The following is a 14,630-nucleotide window of genomic DNA, read 5'->3' as shown; positions in this document are numbered from 1 at the left end:
TCATTTCATGCTAATGCTGAGTTCCTATCGATAAACCTTCACTAATGATTTCTCATCTTTCTTACCGTCTTATCTCCTTCACTCAAACTCTTCTACACGTTCTTCCTGCAGCCAGTTTTGGCCCACCAAACTACTCCAGCTCCCTCTAGTGGCAGACTGAAGATTGTTTTTACATTTAACGATTGAAATAGTGAAACTTATATTAATAACATATAAACATTGAATTCAGGGTAATTTGATGAATCTTTATGATGTGGTTTGAATTTAGGGGACAGAAGTGCTTGTTTGAATGTGGTTGCAAATAATAATTAATAAATAATCCTCAGACTGAGAATAAACTGTCAGATGGTTTTTTCAGGTGAGTAAAAATCTGAAATCCACTCAGAAGAGAAATTGGTTGAAACTGCTTCAAGCCGGAGCACGTTGAATTTAGCGGACTGTGGCGCCACCTGGTGGCTGAATTATACGGCTTCATGTCCATTTTCAGATCCTGCGATTTCCACTTTGATTATTAATGGGGGGGGGGAGTGTATAGTTTGTGGTTGCAGGTTCGAGTCCCTGTCAAAAAGGAAGCTTATTTCATGTTAAATCCTTTCATCATGAAATTACCTCAGAGGAAAACAAATACCTCAGAGGAATAAAATACAAACAAACAAGACTGAACAATTTAAACAAGGGATACATATGCACAGTTAAAGGTAGATGGTGTGGAAACAGAGTTCATAAAAGTACGTTTCTTAGTGTTATAATCAGGGCGACTGGTCATTAGGGGCAGGTGTGGCTGAGTGCCACCTGGTGTCATCAGAAAGGACTGCATGTAAAGTATGTTATGATTCTTTAAGATTATCTACAATATTTTCTTGTCAGATAATAAAACTTCCTCTTATATAGCACATAATTACTATGTTAGGACTGAACTCCCTGGTTACTGGTCTCCTCTTGCTGTTTCAGGTTGTTTCCTCCTGATCCACACCAATAGTATATTAGTGTAGCTCGCCCCTCTCTCACCATGCAGTATGTATTGCATTAGTGTAGCTCGCCCCTCTCTCACCATGCAGTGTGTATTGCATGCAGTAAAGTGAAAGTGTTCATGCTCAGAATGTGGCTCGTTCATTCAGATCAGGTGATTTGATGCCTCATGGGGCTTGAAGCCTGAAGCCCCGCCCACTAACAACATCATATAGAAGCTCAGAGCTGATTGGCTGGAACTGATTGAAGCAGCGCTTCACAGAACTGGAGCGAGTAGAACAAATACCAGCTTGTTAGTGGCTAAAGCTAACAAACAGTGAAGAATCAAATTAATTAGGTCGGTTATTTACTGGAGTTTGAAACTCTTACTTTAGCGGAGAAACTGAAGGTAACTGGTGGTAAACTGAGTGATGCAGTGACCAAGACGTTCTAAGAATCTCAGTTTGGTCCAGCAGTAGAACTTCTGTCTCTGAAGCAACATGACCCAGTTTGATTACCAGCATTCACTTATTTCTATTTATTTTTTTCATTTAATTTTTGTTTTTTTTGTTTGTTTGCGCTCCAAGGCTCAACCTTTTAACGGGATCAGCACCTATATTGTTGTCATAATGTTGTGGCTAAAAGGCTGTGCACCCACTTTATTTTGGAATTCAGTGGTGTCACTAGACCTGAAATAAAATCTTGCCCCACCAAGTATTTACACCTGGAAACGCCACTGGTTATAATTGATGATAAAATAAATTGGAATATCTCACTCAATATCTCATTTACTGTTCACTGGTGTTACCATATCTAAATTACTGTGCAGAGCAACGTTACTAGAATTCATTGACCTGCTACATTTTCGAAAAACACATATAATGTATGAAGCGATAAACAACCAACTTCCTTCAATTATTCAGAACTTGTTTTTTTTAACAGAGATGGGGTTTTACCTGGAGAGAGATTTAATGTTAAAACATAGAAGGTTTCACACAACACTGAAGGCGGAGCTCAGGCAGCGTCCAATCACCACTCAGTTCAAAATATGATACAAAACAATGGTGTTCATAAAGTACAGGGAGGACGGGCTGTGACATAGTGTAAGGGTGACATTACTTGTTGTATTTACAGTTTTTTTCTTGTAAATATGAAAATATAGACTTGATGTATATATATTGATATATACTGTCTATCTATCTATCTATCTATCTATCTATCTATCTATCTATCTAGATAGATAGATAGATAGATAGATAGATAGATAGATAGATAGATAGATAGATAGATAGATAGATAGATAGAGATATTTACTGACCGTTATAAAGTAATTCTGAGGTGCAGCCTGCAGAAGAGACCTCATTAAAACCTTCATCCTCACATTCAGCCTGAGACTTAAGAATTCATGTCTAGATTGAACTTGAACTCTGGGTTTGTCTAAACAAGTTCCTCTGCAGTGTAGAAACCCCAGACGTGAGCTCCAGTCCTACCTGGAACTGCCCAGTGTTTCTGACCATCATGAGCATGACCGACTGACCAAAGCTATGGATGAATGAACCTTCAGGACTTGCTGAACACTTTGCTCCTGATCCACAGGGGAAAGTGGTGGTGAGCACTCTTGACTCAGCAGGAAGGGTTCCAATGTGGAGTTTACAGATTCTCCCTTACGTCCAAACAACAACCTTCTTCAGGGAATTGACTGTAAATTGGCCAAAGGTGTGAATGTGAGTGAGTGTGGTTTGTAATGTGGAGCAGGATGTGCCCTGCCTTTACCCTGATGCTGGATGAAATGCTAAAAGATAGAAGCACGTACGGCTGGTTTTAAAAACCTGCAGGATCAAATGTAACATATTCAATTTGTAGGAAAATCCACACAAGACTCAGTCGAATATGTTTTATTTTCCAAACTTTACAAATAGTGCAAATGTACCACGAGGGCCACAGATAGAGAACTTTCCAACGGTGGCAATCCTTTGGACAAGCTGAGTGAAACAGCCACAGCCTAAACAACTGGCAGCAACTCACACCAGGAAAACTGCACACTTCAAACAATCTGGCCCAGAATTGTGAAAGAATCTCTTTATATCCAAGTATAAACAGTCAAACCTCACAAATAAGACAAAGAAAAAGCTGCTTTGCACTCTGAAGCCAGGAGCAGTGGCGAAGTGGGCAGCTGCCCAGGGCCAAACTCAAGAGGGGCGCAGCGTCCACCGGCTCAGATACGGCCTTGTGACTCCGCCCCCCCGGCTACGCAGACAGCTGTCAGCTCCTTCAGGTAAAGCCAGACCAGCCAAGTCTGCCGCTGACCAGGAAGGTGCTGTTTCTTTGACTAAATGTTAATATGCGCGCATAAATGCTGGTTTTCACTCAGTCACATCTTTACCAAAATCATTGAATCCTGAACATGAATGTACCAAAACATGTGATCTGTATCAAAATCACAAATGCAGACAAACAGTGTGCTTCAACTAACACCACACGTTCCTAATACAGTATATATGTTCTCTATAGAACAGTCATTATATATCAACAGTGCAGTGGGGAATAGGACTATACTCATAATGATAGATAGGCTTTATTGTCATTATGCAACATTGCACAATGACATTTGGAGGTTCTCCTATATTCAGTGCAGGATCACAACTCACATAAAAACTTAAAATGGGTTTAAAATCTTTCATATATTAAAAAGTTGAACTGTGAACTGGAGTTGCTACTCTCCCTATAGGGAACAGAGCAGAAAGAGATTTATAAAATGTGGAAATCCGGCCAAGTTGACTCCAAAGGTGCAGCACAAAATGCTCAGTGAGGTCATCAAAAAGCAAACTAGTTTGCTAATTGTTATCTGGTGTCAGTTTAATGTTATTTTAATGTCAACTGTCAGTTCCCGTCTCGTCTCGTTGCAGGTTTTGTCTGTATGATCTAGTATGTCATGTCTAGCACTATTTTGGTTCGTTTGTTTGTTTGTTTGTGCCTGCTGTAGGACTGTATGATGTTCTCACACGCTTGATGTCCACCGCCAGGTCGTGTTTCGTCTGTTGCTCATGTTCAGTGTGTCACTCGTCCATCTTGTCACCTGGTCTCGTCATGTCCAGTTTGCTTATTCCCTGACTTCCAGTGTCCACTAGTGTCCTGCTGTTGTGGATGTCTCCTCTCGTCTCATGAAACCTGCTTTTCAAAATAACCTCTTTGGGCTGTTTTTACTGTAAATCACTGTAAACTAGTGTGTGACTGTTTAATGCAGACCTGACAGGAAGCAGATTCAGGTCAGTTCTCTTGTCAGGTTTTGAAAAGCTTTATGCACTCCTTCCTCTTTTCTTCTATTACAAATAAAATATCATTTTGTTAAATGTTCTGTCTGTCCTCAATGTTTCCTGTTTCATGTTGAGTTTGTGTAACAAGTAGAATCGTTTAATCTTCCCCTTCCACTGCAGTTATTCCGGTTTAGATGGTTAAATGTGCCATCATCGGTTTCATGTTGGGTCATATCTTTAATGTGTTGAATGGAATTTGTTGAGAAATTGAAAGCGAGTTACTGGTTTGAGACATGTTTGTTATTGGGTGAGTTGAATTGTCCTGACGTGTTCCTGAGCCAGTCTCTTGTAGCTCAGTCTGGTTCTTCTCTGTCTGTTGGGCTGTTTTGTTTCTGCAGCTCGTCTTGGCTTGTTGTTGTTGTTGTTTACTTCCACTGCTGTTCTGTACTGATCACATGTCCTGCTCTCCACCAGTGTCTGGTTTCACTCCCATTTACCTGTGTCTTCATGTGATGTGCTCTGTGTTTGCTTTTGCCAGAGTTTCATGTGTGTTTTAATACGTCACATCTGTCTGCTCAGTCTTCCTTTGTTCTAATATCCCATCTAGACTCTTTTTTTCTCTGTATTTATCTTTTGGATATGATCACGTGTTCGACCGTGTGCCGAACCCCGCCTGTTTAAAAATTAACCCTTTGCTTGCACCATGTGAGTTGTGTGTTTGAGTCCCAGTTGAGACGCGTCAGTGACATATTCCTTGTGGTTTAACGTCAGACACATTGAATTGATCTAAACTTGGGACTTAGATACATTCTGAACACATTTCTGATAAATTCATGTAGAAAACAACATTACTAAGGTTGTGCAACCTTCCTTTTTTAGCGGTTAGTGAAGCAAGCTCATGTTTGGAGGTTTGCAGGTTCAAACGCCACAGCTGACAAAAAGTAACTGAGCAAGGCAGTGGATCTGCAGCTCTCCGGGCATTGCACTGCAGCAGCTCACTCCACCCATGTGTAGTAAAGTTACCTGCGGAAAAGATGTGTTAAGTGCAGAGAAATCCTTTTACCGAGGAGATAAATATAAAGTACTTGACTGGTTTTACTCACTTTCACAATCCAAAGGAAGCAACAGTCGGAAAAGTTCACATCAGAGTGGTTCTACAACAGGAAGGCAACTGTGGTGACAGATTGTTTGGCAAACATTTTGTTAACTGCATTCAGCTACAATAAAAATCAACCTTTCTCACTGACAAGAAGGTAAACATCAGTGTTATGTTATTACCATGATAATAGCAATAGATGATAAAAACCCAACGTCCGTCCCTCTTTCTACTGCTTGTCTCTTTCAAACACACTTTTCATCAACAATACTGCACATTCCCAAACAGGCTCTTTCAGTAACTACAGCAGAAGCACAGCACAGACACTGCAAAGCAAACAGACACTCCATCTCTGAGTGGGTTGACTTTCCTCCATCAGCTCGTCAGGCCTGAAGATTTATGTCAACATGTACAAATTGCACTGCTTCTCTGGCATTTGCTCATAAAACCGAGCATCGTGCCACATTGTGAGACACTAGAAAGCAAACATGAAAACTCCAAACCAAAAAAGGAAATTGCTGGTATTTCACACAGCCGAGCTCTGGTTGTGGACCGTCAGAACCTCTGCAGGACCTCCACAGCAGCCTGGTCATCCTGGTGGAGACGCACCCTCCATGGTTCAGGCCCTGATCTTCTCTCCATCCACTGTTCCACAGAGGCACCGGCCCCTCTGCCGGTTCAGTCTTGACCCACTTTCCCTGGCTGAAGCGGCCCACAGGTTACTGCATCACACACTTCTCTTTCTGCTGCTTGGCGTACTTCCTCCTCCGCTGCTCCAGGCCGCGCTCCAGGCGCTCGTCCTCCTCCAGGGCTCTGAAACCAGCAGAAGCACAGTCACAGTCTACACACACACCACACACCGCAAGAGGGAGGTGGAGAATGAGGGTATATATATATATATATATATATACGCTATCGTTCAAAAATTTGGGGTCACTTAGAAATGTCCTTATTTTTGAAAGAAAAGCACTGTTTTTTCAATGAAGAAAACTTTAAACTAATCAGAAATACACTCTATACATTGTTAATGTGGTAAATGACTATTCTAGCTACAGATGTCTGGTTTTTAGTGCAATATCTACATAGGTGTATAGAGGCCCATTTCCAGCAACTCCAGTGTTCTAATGGTCCAATGTGTTTGCTCATTGTGTCAGAAGGCTAATGGATGATTAGAAAACCCTTGTGCAATCCTGTGAGCACAGCTGAAAACAGTTTAGCTTGTTAGAGAAGCTATAAAACGGACCTTCCTTTGAGCAGCTTGAGTATCTAGAGCATCACATTTGTGGGGTGGATTCAACGCTCAAAATGGCCAGAAAAAGAACTTTCATGTGAAACTCGACAGTCTATTCTTGTTCTTAGAAATGAAGGCTATTCCGTGCGAGACATTGCCAAACGGTGTGTCCTACTCCCTTCAGAGAACAGCACAAACAGGCTCTAACCAGAGTAGGAAGAGAAGTGGGAGGCCCCGCTGCACAACTGAGCAAGAAGAGAAGTACATTAGAGTCTCTAGTTTGCTTTGGACATTTGTTCAGGGTACAAGGGATATTGAATAAGGAAGGCTATCACTCCATTTTGCAACGCCATGCTGTACCCTGTGGACAGCGCTTGATTGGAACCAATTTCATCCTCCAACAGGACAATGACCCAAAGCACACCTCCAGATGGTGAAGAAGTATTTAGCGAAGAAGCAGGCGGCTGGTATTCTATCTGTAATGGAGTGGCCAGCGCAGTCACCAGATCTAAACCCCATTGAGCTGTTGTGGGAGCAGCTTGACCGTATGGTACGCAGGAAGTGCCCATCCAGCCAATCCAACTTGTGGGAGGAGCTTCTAGAAGTGTGGGGCGAAATTTCTCCAGATTACCTCAACAAATTAACAGCTGGAATGCCAAAGGTCTGCAATGCTGGGATTGCTGCAAATGGGGGATTCTTTGACCAAAGCAAAGTTTGAAGGAACATTTTTTAATTTCATATAAATATCATTATTTTTTACCTTGTCAATGTCTTGACTATATTTTCTATTCATTTTACAACTCGTGTGGTAAATAAAAGTGTCACTTTTCAAGGAAAACACAAAATTGTGTGGGTGACCCGAAAATTTTGAACGATAGTGTACATATATATATATATATATCATTACACACAAAAAATCAACACTTCCTGTTCTGCTAATACACAGTGAGAGATGCAACCTTAGTGGAGGAAGGGGCCAAATGTTCATTGGAGTTCAGGACGCTGCCATTGTAAATTTGGCATTCAAAAATAATGAAATTAGATTACAAGAAATTCAAAGCCACATCATCCAAGACACCAGGTTCAACAACATTCAGCAAGTCAGTCTGCACTCAAAAAATCAACTATGCAGTTTTTCGGTTACATATCAGACTTAATATGAATAGATGGAAATGTGTGACATGATTAAATTACATTAACTCAACAAATTACTTTTGTGTTTGTGGAAATGACTGAGAAAGATTTTTTTCAGTGTGTCCTCATTGGCTCAAATTCTGAAGTGAAACCAAATCAGAATGAAACAAAGAGCTCAGACGAGTATGTGGATGTAAGTACAATATGGACTGCAGTACACTACATGTAACATTGTTTCCCTGTGTACTGGAGAACACTATATTGAATGATTTTCAGCGCAGCAGTGGAAGGTGTGCACCGACTTGTTTGGTGGAAAATTTTAAAAATTCTAAATGCACGTGTGTATCTGCAAATAATTCTGTGATTGTGAACAATTTTCTACAATTTGAACTATTTAAGTGTTATGGCACAGTATACTAAAGATGAGAGTACTTTACATTATGCTCAGTAGTGTGTAGTTGGTTAGATAAAACCCTGGTAAAATGAATGCAGTGTGTGCTATCTGGACTTTAATTTTGAAAATTCAGGATGTAGTTTTATTGCAGTGCTTCACTTTGCAGGATATAAGAGGTATTTTGCAGTTTGGATGTGTGGCTTTGTGAATTGTGTTTTGATCAAACCAGCCGAGTTGGCAGAATTATGTTTTAGCAAAACTGTAAGTGGCTGTGTAGTTGTGATCAGTGGTCACAGAAGAAACATTACTGCATGGGAAAAGAAAAGTACAAATCTTTATCATGACTGAAAGGCTCGTCAGAGGTGGAGGTGAAGATGGAGACTTTTACAGGTGCTTCTACCAACAGACACATTTCATTGAGCATATCGACATCTGAGTACGTAAAGAACCAATCATGCACAAATGGATCTGATAACAGTCACACAAATATCATTACACACAAAAAATCTAAACTTCCTGTTCTGCTAATACAACAAACAACTTTAGAACTTCTGTCCTCCTTGTAACTGGACCGTCCAAGAAGCATAAGATGACATGAGCATCTATAACTGGACAAAGACAATATTCAACTGGTTCATACAAAACTCGGACAGGTGCAGTGACAGAATCCTCCTCCAGGTGGCACTGGTGAGTAACGCCTCCGAGGTTTAATATTTCATATTCTAATATTTATTATTACATTTACAAGCGTCAATGCTGCTTCAGTCCACCTTGTTCTAACGACTCACGGTACTATCTGGTGTTGAAAAGTGGGATTTTGACTTGGTGTGCGTGTGTGTGTGTGTGTGTGTGTGTGTGTGTGTGTGTGTGTGTGTGTGTGTGTGTGTGTGTGTGTGTGTGTGTGTGTGCGTGTGTGCGTGTGTGTGTGTGTGTGTGTGTGTGCGTGTGCATGTGCGTGTGCGTCTCACCCTCTCTCCTTGGCGTCCATGCTGTGGACCAGCTGGTCTCGCTGGTTGACCAGTGACACCAGCTCCTGCAGCAGCAGCTGCTCCCTCTGAGTGTGAGCCTGAGTCTTCTGCCACTCTGCAACAGAGGGAGAAGAATGAATGTGATGAAGAGGAGGATGACAGAGGATAAACAAGTTCTAGGTAGGATGCAGGGCTGCACGATATATTCCACATCAACATTTGCAATATACAGTACATGAAGCATTGGCCAAGACAATGGAGCCCTACTGCATGAGATTGTATTGACAAATGATTACATTTCACTTCAATATTTCAAAATATTGAAGAACTAACACGTACAAATCCAGGGAAAATGTTTAAAGCCAAATATTGCGCTGCTGAATTGATCGGACACAACACATTGGGCTTCGAAAAAGAAAAGAGAATCTATATTTAGAAATCCAAAAGCACAAAGAGATTAAAATCATATACTTGTTTATGTAAATCATGAAGAGTAAATCAAATTGTGATTGCAATGCTTACATGATCACATGATTGCTAAGAGCATGCGGTTCCCTGAGGCGGATCCCTTTTCATGGAAACAGTATTCCTTGATGGAATTTGCCTCATTCAGCAGGATAATGCACACCACCACCACCACCACCACCACCACCACACAGCCATGGTTCAGTAATGGTTGGAGGAACACAGCGAACAATGACAAGTGGCTTCCAAACTCATTACAACTCACTTCATATGAGCTGGTATGGAATGTGTTGGAGAAACAACTCACGGTTTCCAGGACTAAAATGTCCTGCTGCTCACAGCTTGGTGCAGAATAAAGGCCGTCCACACGAGAACACCGGCTCACATAAACAAACCGATCATCCACAGGAGGCGACGTTTAAGAAGCCCGAAAACGTTTTTTTTGAACACGGGTCCCAGAGTGGGGAAATTCTAAAACCCCGGCTCGGCTGTGAGGTGTGGACGGCAAAGACCATCATCTGTGGAAAACGATGATGTCATCACCGTCCACGGCAGTCCGCGATGTCACCTAAAGGCCTTCCCATGCTCTCCGCAAGGCTCGTCCGCAGACTGTGCCGGGCCGCAGGCGCTACATGATTGCATCCATACTCCACTCTGGGTTCACTTCCTTAACGTTCCAACATAACGATCTCAAAACCATCTCCACCTCTGCTGCCCGGCGTTCTCCACCTTTCCTAAAGTAGTTTATGTTTCACTTCAGTAGTTCTGAGCCTCTGGCTCTTTATTTAGTTTTAGATTGTGATTATTCAGACGGGAGACGGAGGATCTCCTCACAAGCGTCCAGCAGCTCTGGAGCATGAGCAGTCGGTGCACACAGGTTGCGCGGTTGACCGCAGAGGGTCGAAGCCTAGCACACAGGGTGGAGGATGATTTTGACGTCACTGCACACACGTGTCTTGCGGAGAGCATGGATTGGCCTTAATAACCACAACAATCACGGACTACAAGCTCCATTCGAGCTGCAGAAGCTACTGACGCTCACAGCAGGAGGAGCAGGGCCATAGAACTATAGAACTCAGAGTTATTTAGAAGTCTATGAGCGAGAGTCTAATTCCACATTTCTATGTGCTCTGTCTTCTTCTGCGTTTTTGTTGTGTTTGGTGAGTCACAGCACCGCCTAAAGGCCTGGCATGTGTACTACAAACCCTGAAGCCTTGTGTTGAGCAGAGTTAATAGTGAGGTGTGTATGGAATTTTTTTGGAGAACCTCAGGGAGAAAAAAGATGTTTTTGGCTCATGTGGACGCGGCTTCAGAGGTGGAGTGAAGTCGATACCTCAACAGGTTGAGGCAGCATATAGAAGCCGCAGGCTTGCCGTTATAAAATAAATGGTGGCTGGTCTGAGGGCACTTCCTACTGCACTCTGAGCAAGGCATTGCTATTAGAAACCATGTAGTACCTTCCATTGCCATCATGTCCCTCAGCTCTTTATTTAACAGCTCGAATTTTCTCTCCAAGTCTTCTTCTTCCAGCCTGCAAGTGGAGAAAGATGCGTCATAACAGCTGGTATCATCAGGCAGACCTGTTGTTGAGTAAATCTTGTTAATATTTGTGGAAATGAAGCCTGCGATTTGTTAAAACTGTGTAAGTGTATGTAGTTGGCAGCTTCAATAAGTTTTTTTACGTGACGGCACCAACAGCTAAAGTTTGACAAAGTGACTTTACCAACTGCTGTTCCATTGAAACCAGGGCGGCAGTTCCATGTGGGTGGCTGCATGTTTCTGTGCCAAAGTGTCTCTGAAGTGCTCCTGATAATTGTTCCGTACATCACACAGCAGCTTTGTGGGATGCTAAGTGAAGTCCATCAATCATTCATCATCCAACCTTCTCTACTGAAATATGCTAAAAGTGTTCTGTTCAGATAACTCCTAACAGATTCTTCTCCGTATTAACATATCTCTGAATAAAAGAAAGGAGCGCCGGTGGCTTGAAGCTGCTTTCTCCAGTCTGCATCAAACACGTTCTTGTATTTCTTTACATCATAGACTTCACATATTCCTAAAAACTCTTGAACCCAGCCTTTTATCTCCATCACATGATGCACACAACATTGCTTCAGACTTTGGTCAATAATAATGTTTTGTAAAAACACTTGACATTGTCCATCAGTTTTGTTTTTTACAAAGAGCTACATTTTTCAAGGCTAAACTTTGTTAGAGTAGCAAACTGACGGCTCCACAAAATATGTACAATGAAATATTTTTTTTTAAAACTTTTACACAAATTTTCATCAGATTCACAATTTCATTCTGACCTCATGTGTTCAGATAAATAATCAGAGACAATCCAAAGGGCAATAATATGGCCTGCAGGACGTACGGGTCTGTAATGGCAGTGTGTGATGTGCAGGGCATGGTTCTTTTTCACTTGATTATTGATTGATGATTATTCGTCGAGATGTCAACCAACCAGTCGGATCATCTTCTTTGATTTGAGAGCTGGTGTGTGTCTGCAGCTCCTCACATTGTCTGTGTGTGAATTTACAAAGCGAATGAGAAAGGACTTAGATTGAGGACTGAGGCGGCTGTGTAAGCCATAAACTGTTTGTGTGTCACTGCTCAGCTGTCGAAAATGAAGAAAAGTACATCATATAGTTTTCATCCTGCCGTCATGATCTAGTTTAAAAGCATACTGCCCTGCTTCAGAGACTCACAGAGAGATCCTGCTACCATCTCTGTCCCATAAATAGGCGGAGCGACTGATTTTGGAAATTATTCTAGTGTCGATATAGTGAACACAGGTTTTGAGCCAGCAGTCTGTGTGGGCAGAGGGCAGCGTCATTGGAATACTACTGGTGTGGGTGTGGTGCGAGCAGGAAGCAGTGTGGGTCGTACAGCAGCTGCAGGTGGTCCTGTCGTCGGATCAAAGCGTTCTTCTTATTGACCAGAACGAACCATTCCTGAATCAGCCTCTCCTCCTCCAGCGTGTCGCTGCCTGCAGAACAAAATCACCCTCCGGTCACTGATTGGCCCTCTCTGTCTCTCTGAGTGACCATTACTTTTAAATATTTCTTCCCTATTCATCAATCCATCCGTGCATCTTTTAAACTCTTTTATCCAGCAAAGGGTGGAAAACAGGAGTGGTTTTGTCGCTGTGAGGCCCGAGAACTACCGACACACCATCGCCTCTGCTTCTTGTTAAAAATGTACCTTCTAGGATGGTTCAGAACCCACAGCTTACCGGTTTCCAGCAACTGTCTGAGCTTCCTTTCAACAACCGCCGCTCTGTTATCAATGTGGTTCTGTTCCGCCTCCAGGGCTTCCATCTGATTCAGTACATACTGGCTGGCATCCTGGAAACAAAGACACACACTCAACTCCAACATGTTACTTAGAGGATCAACAGTGAGGAAAAACCTTGTTTGGTTCCAGACTGACCTGGCCTTCTGGCCTGCCCTCCTCAGCCACATCTGCTCTTTCTGCAAGACAAACACACAAACAGTAAAATATTCCCATCTAAAAGGACACTCAACACAGGAGTCCTTTTACAAAGGAACTGACCACTTAGTGACTTTCTGCGGTTTTCTTGCCCCATAACAACCTGCAAAGAAAACAAGCAGATGTTTTCAAGACCTGCACATGAGCCGAAGGTAGCAGAGTGTTTAAAATAAAAAGAGAGGATACCTCTCCTTCATCTAATGACCCGGTCCTGCGCTGTGACCTGCGCTTCTTTACCAAATCAGCATCTTTGACATGCGAGAAGCTGGACTTGGACAGGAAGTGTGTCCTGGGTGGTGCCACTGGACACGGAGCTCCGGCTGCTCCTCCAACCTGCCGTTTGCTTCTGGGTGGTGGAACCGCGTCGCTGCTGCTTTGACCCTCCTTCTCAGTGGTGCTTCCACTGTCGTTGTTCTCCAAACTTATGCCCTCCTCTTGGAGTCTCTGGGTGCAGTAACGGACCGCAGCCTCAGGGTCCTCCTCCATGTCCCGCTCTGCAGCCACTGCATAGCTGGACTCATTGCTGTCCTTCTCTATGTGAAGCACACTGAGCTCCTGTCCAGTGAAATGTGTGCGGATCTGACTCAGGTAGGTCATGACGATGAGGCGATCAGGCACTGCAAGCATGACCATGTCTGAAGGCTCCATCAGTCTGGAGATGCCAAGTTCAGCAAAACCATCAAAGGCCTGAGACGGACACAAAAAGAAATAGAGGGACGGATAAGTATTTACTCACAAACAACAATGCTTAATGTGATTAAGGAAATATTTTCAAAGACACATTCACCTTTTTGTTGTTGTGCTTGATGTCATATGGGTCCAGCATTTCAAAATTACTAGAAAAGACCAACAGAGAGTAAGATGACCATGTAGAACAGTGTGTGTGCCGTGAGCTGTATGATAACAGTCTTACATCTTTTCAGGGTGGAAGTGATGCAAGATGGCACAAAATGCCTGGCCGTTCCTAAAGGAGGTACTAAAGTTGGTTATCTTCACTCCCTTGTGACTCTGTGTGACCTCCTGACACCATTCCAGCAAAGATTTACTGGACGTTACTAAGGACGGGCTGGTCAAGTGGTTCTGAAACACACATCAGCAACAATGTGAAATGACAGCAGACATTTAAAACACTGTGGGGAGATAAAGATCTGAGAACCTTTTGAATTGTCCTGGTTTTCTGCATGAATTGATTATAAAATGCAATAAAAGGTCCAACAGACTTTTCTCAACTCTGAACTCTTCCCACAACCTCTCTGTTGCATTTAGGTCTGAACTCCGACTGGGAAACTGTGAAATGTTCATTTTATTTGTAAAAGACATTCTGTGGAAGATTTACTCCCAAGTTTAGGCTCATTGTCTCTTTAACCTCCACTGAGCTCCTGCTGCTAGACAGACAGCCTGACATGACCCTGCAGTGACAGTGAGGTTGTGTACTGGTGAATCAAGTCATAGGATACAACACATATCACAGTATTAGTACAATAGTTATCAAGCCAGAACCTCAGTTCTAGGAATTGACAGGATCTTCTCTGACACGGGTGTTAAAATAACCATGAAGAGAGAAAGTGTGTGTGGTTAACCAACAATGACTTCAGTAGCATGAATACATACACCGGATACAAATGCGTTTTCACTCTTGTGCTGT

At 42.6% G+C, this 14,630-nt stretch overlaps 1 protein-coding gene across 4 annotated transcripts in view; it reads right to left on the bottom strand.

Moving 5' to 3' along the window:
* Positions 1 to 2,827: 2,827 nt before the first annotated feature.
* Positions 2,828 to 14,630, bottom strand: part of ehbp1l1a (EH domain binding protein 1-like 1a) — a 58,801-nt gene continuing 46,998 nt past the window's right edge. For 3 of the 4 annotated variants that reach the window (XM_080486502.1, XM_080486501.1, XM_080486500.1), the window contains 10 exons: positions 13,899 to 14,065; positions 13,773 to 13,821; positions 13,172 to 13,672; positions 13,049 to 13,088; positions 12,926 to 12,966; positions 12,729 to 12,840; positions 12,383 to 12,482; positions 10,948 to 11,021; positions 9,026 to 9,140; positions 2,828 to 6,111 (listed from right to left, as the gene is read on the bottom strand). In XM_080486502.1, the coding sequence (XP_080342628.1) occupies positions 6,018 to 6,111; positions 9,026 to 9,140; positions 10,948 to 11,021; positions 12,383 to 12,482; positions 12,729 to 12,840; positions 12,926 to 12,966; positions 13,049 to 13,088; positions 13,172 to 13,672; positions 13,773 to 13,821; positions 13,899 to 14,065 (1,293 nt within the window). In that variant the 3' untranslated portion in view covers positions 2,828 to 6,017. The remainder of the gene's footprint in view (positions 6,112 to 9,025; positions 9,141 to 10,947; positions 11,022 to 12,382; positions 12,483 to 12,728; positions 12,841 to 12,925; positions 12,967 to 13,048; positions 13,089 to 13,171; positions 13,673 to 13,772; positions 13,822 to 13,898; positions 14,066 to 14,630) is intronic. The other variant, XR_013936259.1, reaches the window with a different exon arrangement.

Source organism: Lipophrys pholis (assembly GCF_963383615.2).
Source record: "Lipophrys pholis genome assembly, chromosome: 18".
Taxonomy (NCBI): Eukaryota; Metazoa; Chordata; class Actinopteri; order Blenniiformes; family Blenniidae; genus Lipophrys; species Lipophrys pholis.
Note: the sequence above shows the minus strand (reverse complement) of the source record. Positions and strands in the feature narration are given on the sequence as shown.